The sequence below is a fragment of the Muscardinus avellanarius genome (assembly GCF_963383645.1).
Source record: "Muscardinus avellanarius genome assembly, chromosome: 11".
NCBI classification, from domain to species: Eukaryota; Metazoa; Chordata; class Mammalia; order Rodentia; family Gliridae; genus Muscardinus; species Muscardinus avellanarius.
In genome coordinates this window covers 93162654-93190578 of record NC_137797.1, presented here as the reverse complement: position 1 = coordinate 93190578, position 27925 = coordinate 93162654, and the positions used below count along the sequence as shown (strand labels likewise).

Here is a 27925-nt window from a genome sequence, read left to right as displayed (position 1 = left end):
GTTCATTCTTTTTCATTGCTGACTAGCAGTCCACAAACAATTTGTTTAACCGTTCACTGACTGAAAATTATTTGGGTTGTTTCTAGTATGGGGGATTCATTTCAATATTCCTTTCTCTTTCTACAGAGTTGATAATCTATGATAATCTATGGAATATATTTGTGTTCTCCTTTTCATTTTGTTTAATTTTTCATTTTCTACGCAACAATCATTTAATGACTCATAAAGTTCCATCATGTATATCTATCATAATTTACTTAATAGTTCTCTGTTTGGGGGCTTTTTATTTATTTTCAATTATTTGTAAAATTTTTAAATTCTTCTCTTACACATATATGTGTATCTAGCTTCTTCCTGCTCGGGAATTATTTCTTTGGGATAAATTCCCAGGATTAGGGTTAGGAGCCCAGTGGTAGTCAGGTTGATGTGTCTTGGTCTGCTTTCCTAACTTGTCCTATGGAAGTGTGACTTAACTGACACCATCATGAAATGTCTCTATAGCCCAACTCTGGGTCCTCCAAGTGCTCCCAAACTTGTCTGCACAGGAGGATTCCCTGAGGACCGTGAGCACATCCTGTGGCCTGTCCCCAGCCCGAGGCCTGTCATTTCAAGGGCCTGAGTTTTGGAATTGTGTAAATATTCTCAGGTGATTCTAATATGAAGACAAGAGTGAAAACCACTGAGTTATTTATAAAACAAAAACAAAACTCCAGCCAGGCAGGGGATGGGGTTGCACGCTTGTAATCCCAGCATTCGGAGGCTGAGACAAGAGGATCGCGGTTCTAGGACAGCCTCGGCTACTCAGTGAGCCCCTGTTTCAAAATAAAGAATAAAAAACGGGGCTAGGAGTGTAGCTTAGGGTAGACTGACCCCGAGTTCCATCCCCAGTACCGCAAAAAAAAAAAAAAAAAAGAAAAAAGATAAAGAAATTCCAGCCAGGCATGATGTGTGGAACACACCTGTAATTCCAGGATTCTGGAAGGAGAGACAGAAAGATCAAAGCCAGCCCCAGAAACTTAGCAAAACTCTAAAGAAATTTAGTGAGACCCTGTTTTAAAATAAACAATAAAAGGGACTGAGGTTGTAACTCAGAGGTTGAACGCCCTGAAGTTTAATTCTTAGCACCCAGAATTTTTTTCATTAAGGTTGTAGCTGAAGACTGGTACTCATTACTGATTTATCTTATACACCTGTGATTATTAGACAAGAGGACCATTCTTAAAGGTGTCCAGCTGGGCGTGGTGGCGCACGCTTGTAATCCCAGCATTCGGGAGGCTGAGACAGGAGGATCGCGGTTCGTGGACAGCCTCAGCTACTTAGTGAGGCCCTCTGCAACTCAGTGAGACCCTGTTTCAAAATAAAGAATAAAAAATAGGGCTTAGGGGTGTAGCTAGGAGGTTGAATGCCCCTGGGTTTCATCCCCAGTACCAAAAAAAAAAAAAAAAGTGTCCATTCACTATTTGTATTTTCTCCCGTGTGAATTGTCTGACCCTGCTCGTAGTTCATGATTTTATGTTTCAGAAACAATTCAGACAAATTCTGGAGAATGTTAACTGTTGGTATCATGAGTCAGTTCATCTTATACCTTTTAAAAGTAACTTTGATTATGTGAACTTTCTGAACCCGATAAAGTTGAAGGTGGCCAGGCATCATGGTGCTCACCTGTAATCTTAGTGACCCGGGAGGCTGAGATAGGAGGATCACAAGTTCAAGGCTAGCCTGGGCAATTTATTGAGACCCTGTCTCAAAATAAAATTACAGAAAGAGTATAAGAGTAGAAATAGTGCTATGAATGTATATTTAGAACTATCCATGCCAATATCAAGAACACATGTGGGGAGGGGGAGGGAGAGAAAGGACCCGGTAGGGAGGACACCCAGAACTGTGTACATGTGTCTGTCTGACACTCCGTACCCCAATATGACGTAAAATTTACGATGCACTAAATAAATAAAACATTAAAGAAAGGAGAGCATTTGCTGAGCATGCGCAAGGCCCTAGGTTCAATTTCCTGTAAGGCGCGCACACACAAAAGTGCACTGGACACAGGCCTCAAGCAGCCGAGGACAGGAGAAAAGTCCTGGCCAGACCTGGGTGGGGGATTGGAGGGCAGGGCAGCGCCAGGAGCCTGCACCCAGCGCTCCTTGCTCTAGGACGCTGAGCATGGGGTGCAAGGCCTCTCCGGGCAGGGCGGTCTGCAGGGGTCTGTACCGTCCACAGGCATCGGCTACGCCTCCCAGACGATCGTCATCCTCCTCAACTTCTACTACATCATCGTCCTGGCCTGGGCCCTCTTCTACCTCTTCAGCAGCTTCACCACCGATCTCCCCTGGGGAAGCTGCCACCACGAGTGGAATACAGGTACCGTGGTCCCTTCTCTCGCGTCGCCACGTTGCCCAGGAGCAGGGCTGTCTCCGTGTCCCAAACAACCTGGTCGTATCTCAGGAAGCAGAGAAATCAGCCACAACCAGGGAAAACTCACACGGAGAAAAAGTGCAAGGGCCAGTACAATAGGAAAAGTACAATAGCCAGGTGGTGCAGCCAACCCGGGCATCCTCGCCAGGTGAATGGCTGTCAGCCAGGCGTGATGGCGCACGCTTGTGATCCCAGCATTCAGGAGGCTGGGACCGGAGGATCCCGGCTCGCGGGCAGCCTCAGCTACTTAGTGTGGCCCTGTTTCAAAAAAATATAGAATAAAAAAATAGGCCAGAGGGTGTAGCTTGGAGGTCGAATGCTCCTGGATTCTACCCCCAGACCCGCAAAAAAAAAAAAAAAAAAAAAAAAGAAAAGAAAAGAAAAAAAAAAAAAGAAAGAAAGAAAGAAAGAAAAGAAAAAGAAAAAAATGGGCTGTCTATGCTTACGGGAATTTTACTCAGTCATAATGAAGAACTAAGTTATGTTATTTGCAAGAATTGGATGGATGGAACTAAAGAATATTGAGCTGAGAGAGATCAGCCAGTCGTAGAAAGTCAAGAGTGGAAAACAGGAAACAAAGAAGACTAGATAAATGAGGAGGGAGACTAGTAGAACAGCGGGAGGGGACTGGAGGAGGGTGGGAGGGGGAGGAGGAGGCTGAGCCGGGAACAGTAATGCTAAACGAGTAATGCTAAACGAGGTAATGCTAAACGAGGTAATGCTAAACGAGTAATGCTAAACGAGATAACCATAAACGAGGTTATCGCTGCCGATCTCGCATGTGCTGAGTCGGGGATGTGGGGTGGGATCCGGAGGGAGTGGCGCAGAGTGCTGTGTGCACGTGTGGGTATCGCGTGGGAACTCACTGTGCTTTACAAGTACAATGCACAAGCAGTTATGTTAAATGACTTTATAAAGAAAAAGTTCAAGGGCATTTACCGGAAAATGAATGGAACTGGAGGACATTATGCTAAGTGAGATTAGTCCATCACAAAAAACAAGAGATCAGATGCTCTCCCGTATATGCGAAAGCTAGGGAGAAAATGGGTCCTAGGATAAGGCGACCTCACTGAGGGGATGGGAAGGGGAAGAGGGAGACGCCCTAACGCACATGATGCACTTTAACAGACATACCAATGTACTAAGCCAAACACAGGAGGGAGGGGGAGGGAACGGGGCGGGAATTGGGTAAGGGCTAAATGGGTGATGAGCGCATGTATGTCTCCACCATCTTGCATCCCGTTAAGATGTATGAATACAATGCACCAATGAAAAAAAAGTGCAAGGGAACCAGGCATGGTGGTGCACACCTGTACAGGGGAGGCTGAGCCGGGAGAATGGCAGGTTCAAAGTCAGCCTCAGAAACTTTGTGAGACTTAGCTGGGCGTGGTGGCGCACACTTGTAATCCCAGCGCTTGGGAGGTTGAGACCGGAGCATCGCACAGGTTCGAAGCCAGCCTCGGCTACTGAGTGAGGCTCTCAGCAACTTAGTGAGACCCTGTTTCCAAATAAAATATAAAATAGGTCTGGGAGTGTAGCCCGGAGGTAGAAAAGCCCCTGGGTTCCATCCCCAGTACCACCAAAAATAAATAAATAAATAAATAAATAAATAAATAAATAAAAAGGGCTGGAGGTGTAATTTGGAGGTAGAATGTCCCTGGGTTAACCCTCCAGTAACACACACACACACACACACACACACACAAACACACACGTACAAGGGGCTGGGGATGGAATTCAATGGTAGAGCACTTTCTCAGCATCTCAAAAACAAACAAAAAAAAAACCCCCAGGAATTCACTAGCAATCATAGGCAAAATGTCATAGGCTTTAAAGAATGATAAATTCATGTAATCAATTAATGTATTATGCAAATAGAACCAATTTCTTTTTAAATGTGGTTTAGCCATTTATTTCAATTTGAAATATGGCTAGTTTGATATATGTGTCTATTATTGGTTCATCTATTTATTTCTTTTGTCTTCTTTGTGGTACTATTTTAGGTCTTTCAAACTTATAATTTATCTGGGCTTAACGAGGGAATGAACTGTCTTGTGTGCCATGGATAAAATTTATAATAGAAATTAACTTCTGCTGTGCTTATAAGGCTACATGAACCCCTATGGCAATAGAACCAGGGAATCTAATGCACTGAAGTTAACAACCCAGGCACAGAGGTGCACACCAGTAATCTCAGTACTTGGGAGGCCAAGACAGGAGGATTGCAGGGTAAAGACCAGCCTCATCTACTTAGTGAGGCCCTCAGCAGCTTAGTGAGACCCTGTTTCAAAATTTACAAACAGACCTGAGTGTGGTGGTGCTTGCTTGTATTCCCAATACTTGGGAGACAGAAGGATTGCAGGTTCTCAATAACCTACCTCAGTAACTTAGTGAGACCCTCCTCAACCTCGTGGGTGGGTTCCTGTTTCCAAATAAAAAAATAGGGCTGGGGAAGCTGGGCGTGGTGGCTCACGCTGTAATCCCAGCATGTGGGAGGCTGAGACAAGAGGATCGTGGTTCAAGGACAGCCTCAGCTACTACTTAGTGAGGCCCTCTGCAACTCAGTGAGACCCTGTTTCAAAATAAAGACTACAAAATAGGGCTGGGGGTGTAGTTCAGAGATAGAATGCCCCTGGGTTCCATGCCCAGTACCACAAAAAATAGGGTTGGGGATGTAGCTCGAAGGTAGAATGTCCATGGGTTTCATTACTAGTTGTTGTTGTTGTTGTTGTTGTTGTTCTCCTCCTCCTCCTCTTCCTCCTCTTCCTCCTCCTCCTCCTCCTCCTCCTCTTCCTCCTCCTCCTCCTGCTCCTTCTCCTTCTCCTTCTTTTCTCTCTCTCTCTCTCTCTCTCTCTCTCTCTCTCTCTCTCTCCCTCCCTCTCTCCCTCTCTCAATAAAATAGAAGATTTATCTTGATAATAAAATGCCCCTGGGTTCAATCCCCAGTACCAAAACCAATTTTTTTTTTGCAAAGTTTTGATGGCCTGGAGCTTTTGTTTTAGGGTATTATTAGGCCGGTTCACCTCTGAGTTGATTGAGGGTTCTCTGAGACAGTTCTGAGCAAATTGAATACCTGGACCTTTTGGTTTGGGACATTTTTTGACACATCTCCTGGTGTGTCTGGCTTTCCTAGCACTGAGGGTCTAGCATCTTGAATGGCGTAGGCCAGGATGTCTTGTCAAGATGAAACACTGCTCTTCTTCAAGGAGAGTGATGTGGGTTAGTGGAGAGAGCCCTCTACTGAGACTCCACCTTTGGCTGGTGTTTGCTGAGCGGCTTCTTCTGCCAGACTCTGTTCCAAACACTGGGGACATGCTAACACATAGAAAGAAGACATCTGCCCTCTGGAGCTCTCCTGGAGACCAAGCAAAACAGTTGAGTGTCCTGTGTCATGATAGAAAGAAGTAAGGTGTATTATGTTAGAAGGAGAGCTATGGAGAAAAATAAAACAGGGAGGGGGTTTGGAGGCTGAGGGGTGGGTGTGATTTTAAGTAGGGTGATCAGGAAGGGCCTTAGGAGATGGCCCTTGAATAGTAATTTGAAGAAGGAAAGGTGATAAGCCACTAAGATAGGGGGACAGAGAAACAGCAAGTGCAAAGGCCCCAAGGTGCGCCACATCCAGAGCACTCAGAAGACACCCGAGGGACACCCAGGGGATAGCCGGGGGCAGTGCGGCCCACGCAAGGGAAGCTGGGAAGATTGGAGGTAGAAGATGAAGCCAGAGGTGTTGAACAGGGTCTTGAAGATGACCAAAGAAGTTTTGTTTTGTTTCTCCTCTGAGTGAGATGGGGTGTGACTTAGAGTGACTTCAGGTTTAAGAGAGTCACATTGGCTGCTGTGTGGAGATTTGGCGAGGGAAGCTAGGATAGGACCTGGAGACCAGTTAGGAGCCACGAGCGAGGGAGCCCTGCCCCGGGGTGGTGGTGGAGGTAACGAGAAGGGCCAGCGTCGAGGTATTTTGAAGGCAGAACCTCGACAGTTTGCTGACCTCGATCCAGCCCACACTTGGTTACTTGTGAACGGGGACAGGCCATTTCTAAGGAGATTCATTTTCTCCATATGTATAATGGGGAAAACATTATCTGTCTTAATATTTCCTAAGATTATTATACTGGTTAAATATTAAAAAATAATGTCAGCACTCAGTGTGAAACTCCAGGGTGATAAATAATAGAGTTACTATCTATTGAGTACTTCTCATTAATATTATTGTTTAATCCCCTCATCAATTCTACAAGATACGTATTAATATCTACGTTTAAGAGATCAGGGAAACCAGGCGTGCTGGTGCACACTTGTAATCCCAGTCCTTGGGAGGCTCAGACAGGAGGACCACAGGTTCTAGGCCAGCCTCAGCCACTTAGTGAGAACCTGTTTCAAACTAGAAAATAAAAAAGGGGCTGGGTGGTGTACCTCAGAGGTAGAATGCCTCTGGATTCAACATCCTGTATGAGAGACAGACAGACAGACAAGAGAGAAAAGCAAGAGAAGAGCTTGAGCTCAGGGAAGTGACCCTTCCTCCAGGCGGCCCAGTTGATCCAGGCCGGAGCTTCTTGACCTTGTCCCTGTACCTGAGCTCTTGGCCACTTCCCTGGGAGGTATTCTGACTGTCCCTCAAAGGCTGCCACTTTTCCCAGGACCATGACCTGGGAAATATTCATATCTTTGGATTGGCTGGCCAAGGCCGCATCTCTCCCAGCGCCGCTGGATCCTTGGTAGTGAGAACACGTGTGTGAACCTTGACCAGAAGCGTTTTTGTACCAACAGCTGCAGGGCGTCTTCTAGAGGCCTCGCCTCCATTCTCCCCAGGTCCCACTCCACCCTTTCCAATTGTGCCAGGTGTTGACTGACCATCTTTTCTCTTCCTTCCTTCCCTGTCACCCACGGGGTAGAGAACTGCGTGGAATTTCAGCGGACCAATGGCTCCCTGAACGTGACCGTGGAGAACGCCACGTCCCCCGTCATTGAGTTCTGGGAGTAAGTGTGGCCCTTTCCCTGGGTGTTCTGAAGATGGCGGTGGGCACAGTTCTCCATGGACAGCAGGGCTGATTTCCAGATCCTTCTTTCCCAGACCGGTCATGGAGGCAGGCTGTGCCCGCCTGACCTCATGTCACAGAGTGCTCATGCGTGTGTATTCACAATCCCCTCTTTAGCAGCACCTGTGTTGACTGCTCTGCAGCCGTTCTTTCAAATATTGATATCAAACTCGGGGGTGGTCCTGATATCAAAACATCCTGAAATGCTAGCTGAGAAAATATACACCAGCACCTCTTCCGCTGTGTTAAATTAGTTCTTAGAACAAATCAACATGGGCACCATTTATATTTACCGCCCTCTAAGTCTGCCTCTATCTCTTGGTGAAGGAGAACCTGACGAAGCCCAGGAAAGAGAGCAGACCAGGCTTGGGCGAGTCCAGAGACACGGCTCTGTGAGACTGAGTCCCGCAGGCTGCAAAAACTGTGGTATATATACACAGCGGAATATTACTCAGCCGTAAAGAACAAAATTAGGTCATTTGCAGGGAAATGGATGGAACTAGAGGATATTAGGCTAAATGAGATTAGCCAGTCTCAGAAAATCAAGGCTCAGGACTGAAGGCTTAGCTCAGTGGTAGAACGCTTGCCTAGCACGGGAGGCCCTGGGATCCATCCTTAGCAACACACACACACACACACACATACACACACACACACCTGGGCACGGTGACACAGACAGACACACACCTGGGCATGGTGACACACACCTGTAATCCTAGCCTCGGAAACTTATCAAGACCCTCAGTAATTTAGCAAGACCATGTTTGAAAATAAAGAATAAGAAGGGCCGGGGGTATGGCTTGGAGGTAGAATGTCCCTGGGTACAATCCTTAGTGCCAAAAAGAAAGAAAGAATAGAAAGGAAGGAAGGAAGGAAGAAAGAGTGAAAGAAAAGAGAGAAAAAGAAAGGAAGATAGATTCGTGGCCAGCCTCAGCAATTTAGCGAGGTCCTCCGCATCTTAGATCCTGTTTCAAAATAAAGAATAAAAAATAGGTATAGGGTTTGTAGCTCAGAGGTAGAATCCCCACGGATCCAATCCCCAGTTTCACAAAAGAAAGAAAAAGAAAGAAAGGGAAAGAAGAAAAGCAAGAAATCTGCCAAACATCAAGGCAGACCCAGGCTCCGCCCCTCTCTCCGCAGGAGGCGGGTCCTAAAGATCTCAGATGGCATCCAGCACCTGGGGGCCCTGCGCTGGGAGCTGGTCTTATGTCTCCTGCTCGCCTGGGTCATCTGCTACTTCTGCATCTGGAAGGGGGTCAAGTCCACTGGCAAGGTCTGTGTTGGAAAGCTCCCACCCCTTCCTGTCCCAGGGCTCCCTGCTCCAGCTGGGGGCCGCCACCCAGGAGCTCCCTCTGTTGTGGCCTAGTCAGGGACGGGAGGGAATGACCCAGAAAGATTTTATGTGGCTCCCTTCTTTGATTCGATGCCTCTCTTGGATTCAGTCCCACGTACTTCTGGGAAGTGAAACAGGAGAGAAAGGCAAAAAGGACACCTCCGCGGGGTTCCGTCTTGGAATGCGCCGTGTGTGAGCAGCTGCACACCGCACACAGTTCAGGGCTTCCTGGTTCATATAACTGTTCTGTGGCTGAAGAATCTCAGGAAGACTATTCGCCTCAACATCATTAGCAATCAGGGAAACGCAAATCCAAACTGCGCTGAGATTCCATCTAACTCCAGTTAGAATGGCAGTCATTCAAGAATACAAGCAGTAATAAATGCTGGCAAGGATGTGGGGACGTAGGGACCCTTCTACACTGTTGGGGGGATTGAAAATTAGTACAGATCTCTGGAGAACAGGGTGGAGGTTCCTCAGAAGACTGGGAATGGAAGCACCATATGACCCAGCCAGACCACTCCTCAGTATCTTTCCAAAGGAATCAAAGTCAGAATACTCTAGTGATTCATGCATACAGTGTTTACATGATTACGGCAGCCAAGTCACAGTAGCCAAATAACGGAACCAGCCCAGGTGCCTGTCAGTCGACAGATGAATGGATTACAAAACTGCGGCATATAGACGCAATGGAATTTTACTCGGCCATTAAGAACAAGATGATGTCATCTGCAGGAAAATGGATGAAACTTGAGAACAATGGGCTAAGGGAGATGAGCCAGTCTCAGTCAAGGGTCATATATTTTCTCTCCTATGTGGAAGCTAGAGAGAAAACAAGAAACCAAAGGGACTTCAGATATAGGAGGAGAGATTTCAGAAAAATAGTGTAAGGGGATGGGGAGAGGGGTTGGTGAGGAAATAGTTAATGCTACGTACCTTTGTGAAATTTCAATACAGATCTCAGTGACCCGCATGGGGACTGGGGTGGGATCCGGAGGGAAACGCACCAGGTGCTGTGTGCGCGTATGTTTCTTTTACTCTGAACCTCATTATGATGTATAATTACAATGCACCAAATAAAGTATATTAGAACTTTTTAAAAAAATGAAGCCTTTAAAAAAAAAAAGACCATTTGCCTTAAAATAGTTTTCAGCCAACTCAAGAATGATGGACTCTCTTTGCCCCTGAGCATCTGAGGTGTCCCGGGGCGCCCTGAGTTCTTTGGATTCCCGCCTGGAGGCCTCTGACAAGGCTTCCTTCCTTCCTAATCCGGCCGCCTGGTTATGCTAAGCTCGGCTCTGTGAGGAAGAATCACGTGTTGTAGATCTTTTGATACCTGAGAACCCTGGTCGTAATTTTAAACACTCTTGTTGGCGAAATGCCCAAGTTCATTCAGTCACTCAGCAAATATTTATTATGTGTTGGAGGGCGAGTGCTTAACCTGGAGGGGGGAGGGAGCGGGTGGCTGTGGCCCACGGCAATGGGGAGATGGCACTGAACAGCTGTGGGTGACCGGGAGGCCTCCGCTGTGGGGTGGGAGCTCCTGCCTCCTGCTCCTGCCCTGCAAGGCCTGGGCCTCCTTCCTAACTCAGCCCGCCATCTCATCTGCCCTTGACCAGGTGGTGTACTTCACAGCCACGTTCCCCTACCTCATGCTGGTGGTCCTGTTAATTCGAGGGGTGACGCTGCCTGGGGCATCCCAAGGAATTCAGTTTTACCTGTACCCCAACCTCACACGTCTGTGGGACCCCCAGGTAAGAAGCCACAGACGAGGGCTCTGGGGGCACCAGAGCTTCAGCTCTTCCTGGCCAGGGGGAAGCGTCCCTGCTCCTGGCTGGTCCCTGGGGTGGTGGGGTGTTCCCTTCCTCTGCAGACATCTGTTAGCAGTTGTTTGTGGCTATAAGGTGTCAGACATGGCCTCTTCTTGGTCCACTGCTGCCAGAGGAGCCCAGGGCCTGAGGCCCTGCAGTATTTCTCAGGGACTCAGATGCGTCGCTCAGCACCTTTCCTCCCAGGACTGTACGCCTTTCCCCTCCACCTGCTCATTTTTCTCACATTTGCGTTTTTTCTAATTTCTTCCTCCCATGCTTCTCTGTTTCTGGTCTCCCTCTGCCCGCGTGACTCTGTCCTGGGCTGCGGTTCCCTCCCCCAGCTGGCTGGTGTTGCGTTTCCTGGGTCACTTGTCTCTGCAGGGAGGGGCCCTGCTGCTAGCCACTAGAGGGTATACATGGTGGGGCCTGCAGTGACAGGCACCGCCTCCCCGCTTTCACCCCCTGCCTCTCTTGGGTGCAGAGGGCCGTTCAGAACCACCCCTCTAAGTTATTTGGGGCTCCTCTGCAGCCTGTGCAAGGGAGTAGAGGGCTAGAGGCGCCTAGTGCTGAGAAGACTATTGGGTGGCCTTCCAGAAGGTTCCCCAGAGAGGCCCCAGCACAGTCTCTGAAGTCCCTGAGAGGGAGCAAGGGACGAGCAATGGGTACAACGGCTCCAGGCTTCCCTCAGAAGCCATGGCTACCCCTGGGCAGAACTTGGGGTGATCCAGAAGTGGAACCCCTCTCTGGTTTCCCTGAGTCTTCTCTCTTGACTTCCGGGGCTGCCAGAAGCAGCCAGACCAGCCCTACTGGGAAATCTCCTGGTGGTCAGTAGCCCTGGCTCCTGATGGCACTGCTGAGTGGACTGTGCATACAGCCCAGGCATACAGCCAGCGGGCAGCAAGCCACATGGGGGGTTTTGTTTCCTAAATCATGAGCCCTTTGACTTATCTGGAACCAAAGGGCTGTGATGGAGTTGTGGAGGTGGTAGATTCAAGGGGCAGCTGTGAAGGCCGGGTAAAGAGTATAGCCTGGCCAGGCGCGGTGGCGCACGCTTGTAATCCCAGCGTTCGGGAGGCTGAGACCAGAGAACTGCAGTTCACAGACAGCCCCAGCTATTTAGCGAGGCCGCCGGCAACTTAGTGAGACCCTGTTTCCAAATAAAGAATTAAAAAATAGGGCTGGGGGTGTAGCATGGAGGTAGAATGCCCCTGGGTCCCATCCCCAGTACCACAATGAATAAATAAATAAATAAATAAATAAATAAATAAATAGTATGGCCTGGATCTACCATGCAAGCGGAACCCATGGGGGTTCTGGAGCAGCAGAGCCTTGAACCGGGGGCTGACACTCACCTTTGCTTGCAGGTAGGGCTGGGCCCAGAGGAAGGGATGCAGCCAGGGAGACAGGCAGGCTGGAAGAGAAAAAAGAGAGAGGGGTCAAATGTTTGTGGCTTTGTCCTGATCAACTCTTCATAGCTAACGATAGTGAGGGCTTACCATGGCACTGTCCAGAGGGTCCCACGTGTGGTCCCCGCTCCTCCTCCCAGCAGGCAGAGAGGCAGCTCGCTGTTCAGGAATGAAGCCTCCAAAGCTTAAAGGGTTTCAGTCTTCACACCTGCAACAGGAGCCAGGTCTGAAGGGTGTGAAGTCTTACATGCTTTGGGATCTCCCTTGAGGCACGTCCCCGCCTGCTCATCCTTGTCCCTGTAGCCGCGCCTTAGCTCAGCACCTGCCAGGCCTGTTATAGGTGCCGTGTTTGGTAGATGATAGCTTCCAGCCAGCATGGAACTGGGCCGGGCAGCTTCCGACTCTGAGAGTCAGTGAGGCTGTCAGTCTGTGTCTGGGTGATGGCAGGGAATAGGACTCATTTTAATCTGAACTCTAGATAATGTCCCTCCCACCCCAGCCAGCTGCAGGCCATGCAGAAAGCAGTTGTCTTCTAAGCACTGTGTGCCTGCGAGAGCAGCCGGGTCCTGGTCCCACGCTGAGCATTACCCACAGGGTGGGGCGCCCTGCCAGAGCCCCGGCTGCATCTAGTTGGCACTCCCCAGGAAGCGTGATAATTCCAGCTGGCATTTGCCTGGCACTCAAGAAAGCTGCAAAATCCCTGCGAACCAACACGAAGGACCACAGACATCTCTTTCTGCTGAGCACTGAGGCTGGGGCCCAGAGCCGGGTGGAGACAGTGCTGTGTACTGTTACTGTAAGGAGCTGTTAAGGGGGCCCTGTTGGGCTCCAAACTGTTACAGTGAGATGTAGCTGTGGGTTCTTATTCTGAGCTAAGTGTAGAAAACAATAGCCCAAACTCCTATGCTGTAAGCTTAAGCGATTTTCTTATTACAAAGATGGAAAAATAGAAACAGATAATAAAGTCCTATACCCCAAAGGGGGTGGTGTAGGTGAGTGACTTGAGAATAAGTTTTGGAGTTCTAGATACAGACGAGCTTTTATAGATACATGGTCCTTCATCCTGCTCTACCAAGTAATCTGACCTAGGTGTGAGTCCGCCCGTTAACTCCATGCAGATCCCTTTTTATGATTATGGGGATTATGATTATGGGGATTTCTAGCTCGGCTTAAAAAAACCTCCCTGCTTACTGCAGGTGTAAGCCTAGGTTTCTTTGTTAGGACCAGAATGATAAGCAAAGTCAGGGATCCCGTGGTATCTGCTCCCCTTAGACAGAGGCCTGTGCCCTCTGCCTGCGCTCTGCACCCTCTTTCTGCACTCTTGGGGAATTCTGAGCTCTTCTGCTAGATGTCATTTATTCTGTAAACCTGTTTTTAGAGTATGAAAGCCCTCAGTCCCAACTCTTCTACCCGCTAATTACTTTTAGTGAGGGGACTGCAGTATAACAGCTGCCTGAGTACCTGGCAGTCACCAGGCTCTGACTGCTTTTCTTTTTTACATTTTGAAACCAATTTTTGATACACGTTCCCGTCTGGTTTCTGCCTATCCTCTGCCAGGTGTCGGCAGTCAGGGCCTCTCCGGCTCAGCTAGCCCCAGGGCGGATCCCTTTCACACTGGGCACTGTCCCCTAGACTCAGGGCTCTGCGCACGGGGTGTGCTTCATTCAGCCGCTTGTTTCTTCCCCCCACTGTGACCTTTTGTCCTACTGAACTTTGGTAGCTGGGTAAGAGCAAAGGTGTGGCAGTAGGTGTTCAAAGAGACCCACTGAAAAAAAAAAGTTTATTTTGTGTGTGTGTGTGTGTGGTACTGGAGATGGAACCCAGGGGCTTTCCACCTCTGGACTATACTCTCAGACCTATTTTTTATATTTTATTTGGAAACAGGGTCTCACTAAGTTGCTAAGAGCCTCACTAAGTAGCTGAGATCTTCCTGTCTCACCCTCCCAAGTGCTGGGATTATGAGCATGCGCCACTACGCCTGGCTGCACTGAAATGTGTAAGTCCCTACGTTAAGGAATTCTTTGATTTTTCATGATGTTAAGCAAGTCCTTCCTTCCTTCCTTCCTTCCTTCCTTCCTTCCTTCCTTCCTTCTTTTCTTCCTTCCTTCCTTCCTTTGTTCCTCTTTCCCTCTCTCCCTCCCTCCCTTCCTTCCTTCTTTCCTTCCTTCCTTCCTTCCTTCCTTCCTTCCTTCCTTCTTTTCTTCCTTCCTTCCTTTGTTCCTCTTTCCCTCTCTCCCTCCCTCCCTTCCTTCCTTCTTTTCTTTCTTCCTTCCTTCCTTTGTTCCTCCTTCCCTCCCTCTCTCCCTTCCTCCCTTCTTTTTTTTTTTTTAATGTGTGGTACCAGGGATTGAACCCAGGGGCCATTCTACCTCTGAGCTACATACACCCCCAGCCCTTTTTGTTTTGTAACAGGGTCTCACTGAGTTGCTAAGGGTCTCACTAAGTGGCTGAGGCTGGCCTCAAGCCAGTGATCCTCTCTCAGCCTCCCAAGTACTGGGATTACAGATGTATGCCACTGCACCCAGCTTGATGTTGAACAATTTTAATGAATGGTTTGTATAGTTGAAACCCTGGATCAGAACCAGTCTTTTTATTTTAGTACAGTATATTGATATTAATGCCACCTCATTGTCACTGAAAGGTGAGTGGCTTTGTAAATAATAGCAAGAAGGAGGCCAAGTACAGTGGTGCACACCTATAATCCTGGTCCTTGGGAGGCTGAGGCAGGAAGACCACAAGTTTGAGGCCAGCTTTAGTAACTTAGCAAAACCCTGTTCAAAATAAAAACATAAAAAGGACTGGGAGTGTGGCTCAGAAGTGGAATACCCCTGAGTTCAATCCATAGTACCAAATAAATAAGTAAACAAATAAACAAAGGGCTGGAGTGTAGTGAGAGGTTAACGCCCCCTGGGTTCGATGCCCAGTGCCTCCACACACACTAACAACAATGAGTGACCCCGAAGCTCACAGGCAGGATGTCCATCTGCCAAGCACTGCCTGTGCTCGCCAGGGTTTGATCTTCACATTAACCCTATGAGTCAGAGCTGAGCCTCGTTTACAGAGAGGGACACAGATACTTAGCAAACTCAAAACACTTGGTCAGAGCTATAAGAGTAGCAGGTTGGGGGAGAGCTTGGACTTCATCCTGAGAAGTCTTCTGGAGTCTGCTATCTTAACTGCATGATAGAGCTTTTGCAAGGCATATGGACTATCTGAGGTTTTTTTTTGTTGTTGTTTGTGGTACTGGGGTTCCTGGAAGCCCTTCTACCTCTGGGCTACACTCCTAGACCTATTTTATACTTTTTTATTTGGAAACAGGGTCTCTTAAGCCAGCATGGCTGGCTTCGAACCTGCGCGATCCTCTTGTCTCCGCCTCCCAAGTGTGGGGATTACAAGCGTGCGCCACCACGCCCGGCCCTCTGAGAATTTTTTTTTTGTGTGTGTGTGTGTGTGTGTGTGTGGTACTGGGGTTCCTGGAAGCCCTTCTACCTCCAGGCTATAGTCCCAGACCTATTTTTTATATTTTATTTGGAAACAGGGTCTCACTAAGTAGCCAAGGCTGGCTTCGAACCTGTGCTCTGCTCCTGTCTCAGCCTCCCAAGCGTGGGGATTACAAGCGTGCGCCACCACGTCTCGCCCTCTGAGAATTTTAAGTGCTGATTTTTATTATTCTGGATGACGGTAGGATGTTAGGCATTTTGCCTAATTTTTTGTTTGTTATTATACCTGCTTTTCTGATGAGACAAGGGAGGAGGTTCTGAGAGGCTAAGTGACTTCCTGAGATCACACAGCCAGTAATGAACAGAGTTAGGAACCCCAGAGCAATGTGACCGTGTTGCCGTCCTAAGAACAGTAGTAGATAGTCATAATGCTGGGGGTGTGACTCAAGGTTGAAAAACTTCTTTTCTGGATCTTCTAAAGGCCTCTCTCTTTCTCTCTCCCCGCAAATACCTCTTTTTACCCACACTCCACCGAGTGGTTTTCAAACTTGTTTTTTTTTTTTTTTTTTTTTTTATTGGCCTGTCTTTGGATCCAGCCAGAGACACATGGGACTTTTGATGTAGAAACGGGGGCTCCTGGAACGAGCAGGGAGCAGGCGCCTGCGGCGGGGAACAGAACAGCTCGCTCTGTGAGTTCCTTCAGCCTCCCCCTGACCCCATTCTGTCCCCCCAGCCCAGCAGGCGTGTCAGGCAGCAGCTGTGTGGAGAGCTGGGGCTGCCAAGCTGCCCGTGAGGGGGCTCTGGTCAGCGGCACCTGGTCTGACCTTGAGCTCAGAACTCTCCACACTCCCGCAGGGTCCTCTCCTCCCAGCTCAGCTCGGCCAGCGCCTCCACCTCCCGCCCCCGGGCCAGGTGAACAGCCAAGTCACGATTTCCCTGGTTATTTCTTCCCGAGCCTAAGCTCACACATCCTTGTCAGGACGCAGCCGGCCACGGGGTGCCTGCCAGGGAACTTCGGAGTCTCCTCAGGCACAGGGCAAGTGTCCAAGGCCAGAGGGTGGCCTGAGTGGGCACCCGAGGAGCTAAGCATCTTCCACATCGGCCCCAGGCACGTCCTTTCTGCACAAGCTCAGGGTCTCCTGCCGCAAGGTCCTGCTTTTGAAGCTGCTGGAAGCTAGGGTGGGAGGCAGGAATTAGGACGGTGGCAGAGGTCCCTGAGTTTTGCTGAGTGGAGCTGGGCTGTAGGAGAGCAGAGGGTTTGGAACAGCCCAAAGAAGTGGCCAGAATGGCCGAGGTGCCCCCCTTTACCCCGGGGGGAGGGGCATTTTGGATTTCACCATCACTTTTTTGACTACCCTCAGGGTTTCCCTCTCATTCTTACTCTGTCTTTCTCTAGTCAGACACTAATCCCCAACCCTTTCTCTTTTCCCCATTACAAGTTTTCCTCATGGTTAAAACCATTTCCTTGGTACTTATGACCTGCTGCGCCAGCCAGGCTAGCTTCGGCCCTCCCAGTCCTCCTGGATTCTTACTGCTGACCCTTTTCCCCTGCTGACGAGTCCTGTCTCAGAGACACCAGGGGTGGGATCCCCAGCAAGCAGAGACCGAAGGCAGGAGGCTTCCCTTTCCTCCACCATCTTTCCCTGCTCACTCACCATTCCTACACCAATGGAAATGTAACCAGGCCAGGCATGTGCTCCAGTGTTTCCCCATGCCAGTCTTTGAAATGATAATTCCTGAGCTGGGCATGGTGGCACACAGGCTTGTAATCCCAGTACTTGGGAGGCCGAAACAGGAGGATCACAGTTTCTTTTGTGTGTGTGTGTGTGTGTGTGTGTGTGTGTGTGTGTGGCTGGGGATGCAACCCAGGGGCATTCGACCTCTGAGCTACACCCCCTGCCCTAATTTTTATTCTTTATTTTGAAACAGGGTCTCACTAAGTTGCAGAGGGCCTCACTAAGTAGTAGCTGAGGCTGTCCGTGAACCACGATCCTCTGGTCTCAGTCCCCCGAATGCTGGGATTACAAGCGTGCACCACCACGCCTGGCAGGATCACAGTTTCAAGGCCAGCCTCAGCTACTTAGCGAGGCCATCAGCAACTGTTTCAAAATAAAAAGTAAAAAGGGCTGGGGGTTGTAGCTCAGAGGTAGAATGCCCCTCGGTTCTACACATACACACACACACAGAGAGAGAGAGAGAGAGAGAGAGAGAGAGAGAGAGAGAGAGAGAGAGGGAGGAAGAGAGGAAGAGAGAGAAGGAGAAGGTATGATTTCTGAGTTATTTTTCAGGCCTGAAATTCAGTGTCTCTGAACGGGGGATGCTGGCTTAGGACTCAGTGGGATTCTGAAGTGGTCAGCCTGCCTAGGGGATGCCAGGCCCTACAATGTGGAGGGAAGTGGGCACCTGGGTATGGCTGAGTGTGGGCATACCACACTCAGGGCATACCACACTCAAGAGGCAGGGGGTGTAGGGTGGTGGTGATGGTTAGGGGCAAGACCAGCGGCAGGGGAGTACTAAGGAGCACAGGTGGGGTGGGGATTAGAAGCTGCTATGAGTGGAAGAAAGTGATGGGAGGCTGGAGGGTTTTTGGAAAGCCGGAGCCTGTTTGGGGGCTCCTGCTCTTTGGGGACAGGTGGAGTCGCCCTGCACCCCTTCTGTTCGGAGCACCGCCTGGGTGGTGCCTGCATCCTCAGCTTGGTGCTCCTGCCAGTGCTCACATCCTTTGAGGCTGGGGTGCCTGGGAGGGTTTGTAGCCACAGGACCCCACCTCCTGCCGTCCTGATGCCTTGATGTTCTTTCTCCTGCGGTGTTATTGTAGCTGTTGGATCTAAATCACAGCAGGCTCAGGCTGGGCCAGCTGAAACAATAATCACAACCATGTACCTCGGTTTAGCTGGAGCCCCCTCCCTCAGGACGAGCGCTTTCCATGCATCCTCTCCGTCCTCTGGACTTGGCGTGCAGAGTGACTTGCTGACTTCTCAGACAGAGGGTCCTGAGCCAGGAGGGGCAAAGTTATACGCTCCAGATGGAGCTGCGTCCCTAGAGTGTCTGTGTAGTTTCCTTCCCTGCTGGTCACACCGCTGTGAGAGCTGGGACAGGAGAACAGGGGCCAGAACCCAGGCCTGTGATTTCCCCATGACCAAACGCTTGACTCCGATTTTTTTTTGGGGTGCATGCTGGGGATGGATCTCAAGGGCATTTTATTTCTGAGCTACACCCCCAGCCTTTCTTATGTCTTTTTTTTTTTTTTTTTTGTGGTACTGGGGGTGGAACCCAGGGGCTTTTCTACCTCCGGGCTCTACTCCCAGACCTATTTTATACTTTATTTGGAAACAGGGTCTTACTAAGTTTCTGAGAGCCTCACTAAGTAGCTGAGGCTGGCTTTGAAACTGTGCGATCCTTCTGTCTCAGCCTCCCAAGTGCTGGAATTACAAGTGTGTGCCACCACGTCCAGCTCTTATGTCTTATTTTGAAACAGGGTCTTGCTAAGTTGCTGAGGCTGGCCTTGAACCTGCGATTGATCCTCCCATCTCAGCCTCCCAAATACTAAGATTCTAGGGGTGTGCCACCATGCCCAGCAACCCCAGAGGTCTTTCTAGAGCACCGTCCCACCCTCCCATGCCTCCACTGTGTCTTTCGTCTTATTCTTTGAATGCCCATAGCCTGTTTCATCCTGATGGTGCCCAAGAAGCTCCATCTAGCCTCCCAGGGAGGAGAGCCTCTGGGCCTGCAGGGCAGCAGATTCCTACCTGGCTTGTGCCATGTCTTCCCGTGGAGACCCAGATGCCCCGGTTTCCCAGAGTTCAGCCTTCTTGTCTTTTTGCCTTTGCAGGTGTGGATGGACGCGGGCACCCAGATCTTCTTCTCCTTCGCCATCTGTCTGGGCTGCCTCACGGCCCTGGGCAGCTACAACCAATATCACAACAACTGCTACAGGTGACCGTGACCGGGGAGGGGGGCCTGTGCCACACCCAGCCTCGCTCCTGTCCCTCCAGCCTCTCTGGACTGGGGCGAGGGGCACCTGCTCCTGCACCTGCTCCTGCCCCCCATTAGTATCTCCACTTTCAACATCCCAGGGCTGTGAGGAGCTGGAGGGAGCCAACAAGATGGCAGAGGGGTCGCTTTTGAATGGGTGGGATCGCAGTGGGAGAGCAAAGGAGAGACCCAGCCGCCTGGCTAATTCAGAGGTCAGAGGGCTTTGAAGGGCCAAGTAAGCAAGCGTGTGGCAGGGCCGAGGCCTGTCTGCTCAGCGAACCTGCCCCAGCAGGTTCCTCATCCTGTCTTCTCTTCATCTCCTAGGTATTCCTCCCAGAGGCCTTCTCCCCATTTTATATCCTCTTCCCAATTCCCCCTTCTGCCTACCTGATTCATACACAGGGAATGTAAGCTAATTTTAGTTCCGCTGAAATACAGCTGAAAAGATCCTATCACGCACCTCAAAGTTGAACTTAGCCAGGTGTGGTGGCGCACGCTTGTAATCCCCGTGCTTGGGAAGTGGAGACAGGAGGATCGCGCAGGTTCGAAGCCAGCCATGCTGGCTTAAGAGACCCTGTTTCCAAATAAGAAAAGTATAAAAAAAAATAGGTCTGGGAGTGTAGCCCGGAGGTAGATGGGTTTCCAGGAAACCCATTACCACCAAAAAAAAAAAAAAAAAAAGGTGAACTTAGGTGTCTAAAATCATCTGTTATGCTGGGCTTGGTGGTGCATGCCTATAGTCCCATTACTTGGGAGGCTGAGACAGGAGGCTCACAACCAGCCTCAGCAACCTTATGAGGCTCTCTGCAACTTAGTGAGATCCTGTTTCAAAGTAAAGAATAAAAAGCCAGGCGTGGTGGCTCACGCTTGTAATCCCAACATTTGGGAGGCTGAGACTGGAGAATCGTGGTTCACAGACAGCCTCAGCTACTTAGTGAGGCCCTCTGCAACTCAGTGAGACCCAGATTCAAAATAAAAAGAATAAAAAATAGGGCAGGGGGTGTAGCTTGGAGGTTGAATGTCCCTGGGTTCCATCCCCAGACCTGAAAAAAAGAAAGAAAGAAAGAAAGAAAGAAAGAAAGAAAGAAAGAAAGAAAGAAAGAAAGAAAGAAAGAATAAAATAGGGCTGGAGGTGTAGCTCATAGGTAGGTAGAAGATCTCTGGGTTTAATAGGCAGTACTATACACACACACAAAATCACTTACTTGTTTGAAGCCCGGAGTGGTGGTACACGCTTGTAATCCCAGCATTTGGGAGGCTAAGACAGGAGGATCTGGGTTCGTGAACAGCCTCAGTTACTTAGTGAGGCCCTTTGCAACTCTGTGAGACCCTGTTTCAAAATAAAGAATAAAAAATAGGGTTGGGGGTGTCACTCAGAGGTAGAATGCCCCAGGGTTCTATTCCCAGTACTGAAAAAAAAGAAAGAAAAGAAAAAAAAAAAAAGAAAAAGAAAGAAATCACTTGTTTGAAATTATCCATGTCTATGACAGATGGCATTATGGCAGAATGCAGTGTCTTCAGAACAGTTGACACAGGGAGAGAGGGGTGTTGGTAGTCGGTAATTTTTAGATTAATATTTTACTTTCGAGGAGCGTCATTCTTTTAGGACTGTGTATTAGCTGGCTTTGTGGCTGTGGCAGACACTGGAGAAACCAATTTAGAGGAGGAAAGGTTTAGTTTGGCTCCTGGTTTCAGTAGGCTGTGGTTGGCTGGCTCCCGGGCTTGGGGCCTGAGATGAGGCAGAACACCATGGCTTAAGGGCGTGGTGGAGGAGAGTAGCTCTGCTCGTGGGAGCTGGAAGCAGGGAGAGAGAGAGAGAGAGAGAGAGAGAGAGAGAGAGAGAGAGAGAGGATGAAAGAGGAGGAGGGGGCCAGGGACAAGACAGAATCTCCAAGGGAACAGCCCCAGTGACCTACTTCTTCCAACCACACCCACCTCGTTACAGCTTCCATCTCTTTCCAGATGCCCATTCAGCTACCAGTGGGTTAATCCACTGAGGAGATTGGTGTTCTCATGATCCAATCACTTCCCCGAGCATTGCTGCACTGGGGACCAAACCTTCCACATATGAGCCTTTGGGGGGCACTTCCATGTCTGAGCTGAGCCGGTGGGGCTGGCCCAGAGCTGATACTTTGAAGACTTGGCTGAATTCTGCCAGGCAGCTCTGCTCCGGCCTCCGTGGAATGTCTGCATGGGCTGTGCTCCCCGGGGTTGCTGCTGCAGCCTGAGACCTTGGCAGCCCTCTCTGACCTGTTGCGCGCTTCTCCCCCACAGGGACTGCATCGCCCTCTGCCTCCTGAACAGCGGCACCAGCTTTGTGGCCGGGTTCGCCATCTTCTCCATCCTGGGCTTCATGTCTCAGGAGCAGGGCGTGCCCATTTCTGAGGTCGCTGAGTCGGGTGAGTGTTGCTGGGGAGGGATGGGGGCACTGGGTTCTGTGAACCTGCTTTGAGCCTCTGGCAACCAGGATCCCGAGGCGATGCCTTAGAAGTTTCAGATTTTGGAGCATTTGGGGTTTCAGATATTCAAATTAGTGATGTTCAACTGGTAAAGTCACTGCAAATATTCTAACATCCTGAACACTTTGGATTCCGAGCATTTCGTATAAGGGACATTCCACCTGTGTACATCAAGCGCTGTGGAGGGCTTTTACCTACACCTGTGATTTAAACCTGTGAGGTAGGTGCCAGCACTATCCCCGTCTCACCAAGCATGGGACCCGGACTCCCAGGAGTAGATGCCTGACCCAGGGCACAGCGGCACTCTGTCCTTCAGAGGAAGCTTCCTATGAATCCGCTCTTGCCATCTGAGTCAGCCTGGGGGAACGTCCATGGATTTGAGAGGATAGTGGTATTCTAGAATTAATGCCAGTTCACTCACTGGAAGGTTAGAGGTAGTGACTGGAGGCCCAGGTGAAGCCAGCTCCAGGGGGTCTGGTCTTGTCTTTTCCATTCCCTTTCTCCCTCCTTCCCCTCCCTCCCTTCCTTCCATCCTTCCTTCCTTCCTTCCTTCCTTCCTTCCTTCCTTCCTTCCTTCCTTCTTTCCTGGTACTGGGAATTAAACCCAGGGGCATTTTACTTCTAAGATACACCCCCAGCCCTTTTTTATTTTAAGGGTCTCATTAAGTTGATGAGGCTGGCCTCAAACCTGCCATCCTCCTGTTTCAGCTTTACTGGGATGACAGGTGTGCACTCTCACACCCGGCTAGGAGTGTTTCCTTTGATAATATCTACTCTTCACACACAAGCAAGCGCTTTTCCTCAGCTAGGGTAGATTGCTTGGTTCTGGCCACGGCTTCTTAATTTACATGGGGTCAGCTTCACAAAGGTACCCAGCCCGCTGGCTCCTGGGCTCATTCTAAGTGCGAAGCCCTTGAGTGGTAGATCTCTCCGGAGGCCCACTTCCACCTAGGAATTCTAGGTTCTTGTCAGTGAGAATACAGTGAGTGGTGTTTTGGAAATTTGGAAACCAGGTGAGGTTCCTGGTGGCTGGTCCCACTTCAGGACGGTGGTGGCCAGGGTAACTTTGGGACACAGTTTCCTCTGGCTCTGTTGTTCCAGGGTCCTGTGCTGGGAGGTCCTGGGGTGGCCGGAGCAGCTCAGGCACTGCACGTGTCCCTCTGCTTCTGCCCTAGGCCCTGGCCTGGCTTTTATCGCCTACCCACGGGCCGTGGTGATGCTGCCCTTCTCTCCTCTCTGGGCCTGCTGCTTCTTCTTCATGGTCGTTCTCCTGGGACTAGATAGCCAGGTATCAAAGAGTGGCCACTTGGAGTCCGAGAGGCCAGCGGGTGTGTGGGCTGGGGGGCGAAGGGCATGAGGCTGGGCCAACTGATACCCCTAAGGGATCTTAACATAGCGGGGATTGGGCAGATGTCAGACTGGACCCGGAGGAGCCCACAGGGTGGGCCCAGGCATAATCTGGCCAGAGTAGCATCTGTGGGGTTGGGAGCCAGGGAGGCCGGAGGGGCTGACCCTGGGAGCAGGAGCCAGATGGGGCCCATCTTGGGAGCTCTCTTTCCCTCCAATGCTTTTGCCCTCTCACCCAGTTTGTGTGCGTAGAAAGCCTGGTGACAGCGCTGGTGGACATGTACCCCCGGATGTTCCGCAAGAAGAACCGGAGGGAGGTCCTCATCCTCGGGGTGTCCGCCATCTCCTTCCTCGTCGGGCTGGTCATGCTCACCGAGGTGAGAGTCTGGGAGGCTGGAGGAGGACCCAGTGAGGAAGAGGAGCCGCCCGGCAGGCGGGGCGTGCAGCTGTGGTTCCAGGTTACACACAGGCCTTCCTCCTGGGCTGCAGGCATGAGGACTCCCCCCAACACACACACACACACACGCACACGCACACACACACGCACACATGGATGGACAAGGGGTAATTTGGTTCTACATTAGGTGAAGAAGTATGGGAAAGATGACTGGGAAAACTTGGACTGGGATTGGGAAAGGCCACCCACCTCTCCAGCAAGATGCCACAGGCTGCACCAAGTACATCATACAACCTCAGAAGGACAGGGAGCCCTGGGGGTTGGTGGCATTCTGTGTGATGTCTCGGGAGAAAGAGGGTGACAGAGCTTGACCGTCTGATAATACCAATGACAACCATATCTTGATCATTGCTTTAAAGAGTATACACTAGTCAGACATGTAGAACATCCCTGGAATCCTAGTACTTGGGAGGCTGAGATGGGAGAATTGCAAGGTTTGAGGCCGGCCTCAGCAATTCAGTGAAACCCTCAGAAACTTAGTGAGACCCTGTTTCAAATTAAAAAAAAAAAATTAAAAAAGGACTAGGGGAAAAAAGAATACATACTGTCCTGCGCTTCTGGGTCGATACCCAGATGTTCTCAGGGACAACCTAGCAATAGTTGTATAGTGTCATCTGTCTTATCTCTGTAATAGCAATAAAGTACTGTTGAAGCCAGGTGTAGTGATGTGCGCCTATAATCCCAGTACTTGGGAGGCTGTGACAGAAGGATCTTAGGTTTAACTAATTAAAAAGTAAAAAGTAAAATTGGGCTGGGGGTATAGCTCAGTGGTAAAATCTGCCTGGGTTCAATCCCTAGTAACACACACACACACACACACACACACACACACACATACACACACACACACATACACACACACACACTCACCATCTACATCTGTCTAGGGCTTTCCAGCTTACAAACTGCCCTTCCTTTATTACCCATTTCTTATGATCCTCACCAGTGTGCTCTGCACCCCACAGGTGAGGCTGCGGGGCACGGGGTAAGTCCGTCTCTTTCCTCTGGACAATCTCCTCCTCTGCAGGGTGGCATGTATGTGTTCCAGCTCTTTGACTACTATGCAGCCAGTGGCATGTGTCTCCTGTTCGTGGCCATCTTTGAGTCCTTCTGTGTGGCCTGGGTTTATGGTGAGTGGCTTTCCCCTTAGATCCCAACCTTGTACTTTCCTATGCCTCAGGACCCTTGAAGCAAAGGGAGACATCTACTTCTCACACCCACCTTTTCCTGGACTCCATCCTACCCAGGCTCAAAAGTCTCAATCCTAAGTGACGTGACTACCACTGGAAGGGCTCTTGGGAAGTGGCCTTGCCCACTGTGTTAGTCAGCTCTGAGTTGCTGTCACCAAAATACCTGAAAAGAACAACTTAGAGGTGGGAAGGTTTATTTGGCTCATGGTTTCAGAGGTTCAGTCCATGGGTGGCTGGCTCCATTGCTTTAGACCTGAGGTGAGGCAGAACATCATGGTAGAGAATGTGGTAGAGGAGAGCTGCTCTACTCATGGAAACCAGGAAGGAGAGGGAGAAAGAGAGAGAGAGAGAGAGAGAGAGAGAGAGAGAGGGAGAGAGAGAGAGAGGCGCACGCAGGCTGGAACAAGATAAAGCCTTCCTGGCATGCTTCTGGTGACTTTCAATTAGGTTCCACATCCCAGAAGTGCATTCAGCTATATCTAAATTAATCCATTGGCTGGGCGTGGTGGCGCACGCTTGTAATCCCCGCGCTTGGGAGGCAGAGACAGGAGGATCGCGCAGGTTCGAAGCCAGCCGTGCGCGCTGGCTTAGGAGACCCTGTTTCCAAATAAAAATGTAAAAATAGGTCTGGGAGTGTAGCCCGGAGATAGAAGGGCTTCCAGGAACCCCAGTACCACCAAAAAAAAAAATAAATAAAAAAATAAATTAATCCATTGAATGGTTAATAAATCTGTGGCTTAGCCCGCAGATGATGTCAGAGTTCTCATGATCCAATAATTTCCTAAAAGCTCTACCTCTGAGCCTTGCTGTACTGGGGACCATGCTTTTGACACATGAGCTTTTGAGCAGCATTCCAGATCTAAACCTAAAGTGCCCACCTGTAATAGCCGCACCTAGACTACTTCAGATGGGGCTGGCATCCTGTCCTATCCCAGCCTTTCATCTTTGAATAATCTTGATAACCAGGAGGCTTTGCCTTTCCCTGAGCCAGGTTCTACCAGCTGTGTAGGCAACCATGACATCTTCTCCTTAGTGGTCCTTGCCTGTGCTAGTCTTTGTGGCCCCCTTCCTGGCTCTTTGAATGCTGGAGAATGTCCTTTCTCACCCTTCCTTCTTCTGTCCTCCGTGGTAGGAGCCAGACGCTTCTATGACAACATTGAAGATATGATTGGGTACAGGCCATGGCCTCTTATCAAATATTGTTGGCTCTTTTTTACACCAGCTGTGTGCACGGTAAGATGGCCTCCAGGGGCAGAGAGAGATGAAGAGGTTGGGGAGGGAAGGTGGTGCCCAAGGGGTGCAGGCTGGAGCTCTTGGGGGGACTTCTCATGAGTCAACAATCTTTGCCAATTTTTTGTTGTTGTTCCTCCTCCCCTCGGAGCCTAGCAAACTACAGCAAGATAGATTCTTCCTTTCCATTTCACAGAGGGATAAACTAAGGTCCAGAGCTGTCAGATGCTTTGACTGACGGCCCTGTATGGGTCTAACGTCACATGCAGAACTAAAACCCAGGTGCTGGGCTGCTCATAACAATGCCCATAGCCACGGCAGTCATAATCACGACAGCCGAGGAGCGTGGACTTTGTGCTCAGCACAGAATGCTCCCCACATCTTCACCCATTTCTTCCTCACAAGAGCCCCATCAAGCAAGTATCATCTATTATTATTATTATTATTATTATTATTATTATTATTATTTTGGTGGTACTGGGGTTCCTGGAAGCCCTTCTACCTCCGGGCTACACTTCCAGAACTATTTTATATTTTATTTGGAAACAGGGTCTCTTAAGCCAGCAAGGCTGGCTCTGAACCAGCGCGATCCTCCTGTCTCCGCCTCCCAAGTGCGGGGATTACAAGCGTGCGCTGCCACGCCCGGCTAAGCAAGTATCATCTAATACGCATTTTATAGATGAAGTCAGAGTTAAAGAGGCAAAGCAGCTCCCCTGGGCTAGAAAGTCACGGGGCGCTAGGATTTGAGTCAGGTCACCTGGCTCCCGAGTAGAGCCCTGAACCATGGCTGCTGCTTCCTACGGCCGTATCTGCTACGCCAGCAGTTCTGGGGGCCTTGGAGTGGCAGGGTGTGCGTGTGACTAGAAATGCCTACCAGGGAGTGGGTTTTGAGCAGAATGTGGATGGAGATTGGAGCCTGGAATAGGAATGCAAACTCTACCAAGCAGTTATTGGGGATTGGGGGTCTGAGGGCACAGGGCCGCCCCTCCAACCCTTTTCTCTTCCTCTCCCACCCGCAGGCCACCTTCTTGTTCTCCTTGATCAAGTACACTCCCCTGACCTACAATAAGAAGTACACGTACCCCTGGTGGGGCGACGCCCTGGGCTGGCTCCTGGCTCTGTCCTCCATGGTCTGCATTCCTGCCTGGAGCTTTTACAAACTGGGCACCCTCAAAGGCCCCCTCAGAGAGGTAGGGAGGAAGGCAGTCGTGGGCAGGAGCCTCACTGGACGAGGTAGGCCCCTGGCTGACAGATGAGCTACCTAGCACCCAAGGGGGCTAGCAAGCCCAGCGCGGGTACCAGGGAGGGACGGAATGAGTACTAGAAGTCTCAGGAGAGACTGGGCAGTGCAGAATCAGGGCTGGCACCCGGAGACAGGTTTACGTGTGGGGATGCGGGCAGACGTTGGTGATGAGGGACTCTGGCAGAGCCCCCCACCCACCACGTGACAGCCACCTCTGCTCTCCTTGCAGAGAATCCGCCAGCTCGTGTGCCCAGCTGAGGACCTGCCCCAGCAGAACCCAGCAGTTCCCCCCGCCCCTGCCACACCCAGGACGTCACTTCTCAGACTCACGGAACTGGAGTCGCACTGCTAGGGCAGGCCCGCCCCGCACGGCATCCCTGAGCCCGGTGTTGGCCAGCTGCGGGGGCCGCGGGGGAGGCAGCCCCTCGGTGCTTCTCCGCTCCCCGCCGGGGCAGACAAGGGGATGTTTGGGGACCTGCCTTCTGAGCTGGGGGCCTCCCTCCAACTTCCCTGCTCCAGGGGTGGTCTCAACAGATTCAAAATGCCAGTGTGGAGAACACCCCTCCAAGAAGAGAAGGCTTGG

The 27925-nt window shown here is 50.3% G+C and overlaps 1 protein-coding gene across 2 annotated transcripts in view; it reads left to right on the top strand.

Annotated features, from left to right (window-relative positions):
* Nucleotides 1-27694, top strand: part of LOC308269827 (sodium- and chloride-dependent GABA transporter 2) — a gene marked incomplete at both ends in the record, with an annotated part of 46157 nt that extends 18463 nt beyond the window's left edge. Inside the window, 12 exons of one of the 2 annotated variants that reach the window (XM_080705268.1) lie at nucleotides 2221-2361; nucleotides 7308-7392; nucleotides 8592-8724; nucleotides 10404-10538; nucleotides 19274-19377; nucleotides 21691-21815; nucleotides 23051-23163; nucleotides 23462-23599; nucleotides 24707-24809; nucleotides 26002-26102; nucleotides 27119-27289; nucleotides 27572-27694. In XM_080705268.1, the coding sequence (XP_080561394.1) occupies nucleotides 2221-2361; nucleotides 7308-7392; nucleotides 8592-8724; nucleotides 10404-10538; nucleotides 19274-19377; nucleotides 21691-21815; nucleotides 23051-23163; nucleotides 23462-23599; nucleotides 24707-24809; nucleotides 26002-26102; nucleotides 27119-27289; nucleotides 27572-27694 (1472 nt within the window). The remainder of the gene's footprint in view (nucleotides 1-2220; nucleotides 2362-7307; nucleotides 7393-8591; nucleotides 8725-10403; nucleotides 10539-19273; nucleotides 19378-21690; nucleotides 21816-23050; nucleotides 23164-23461; nucleotides 23600-24706; nucleotides 24810-26001; nucleotides 26103-27118; nucleotides 27290-27571) is intronic. The other variant, XM_080705269.1, reaches the window with a different exon arrangement.
* Nucleotides 27695-27925: the final 231 nt, after the last annotated feature.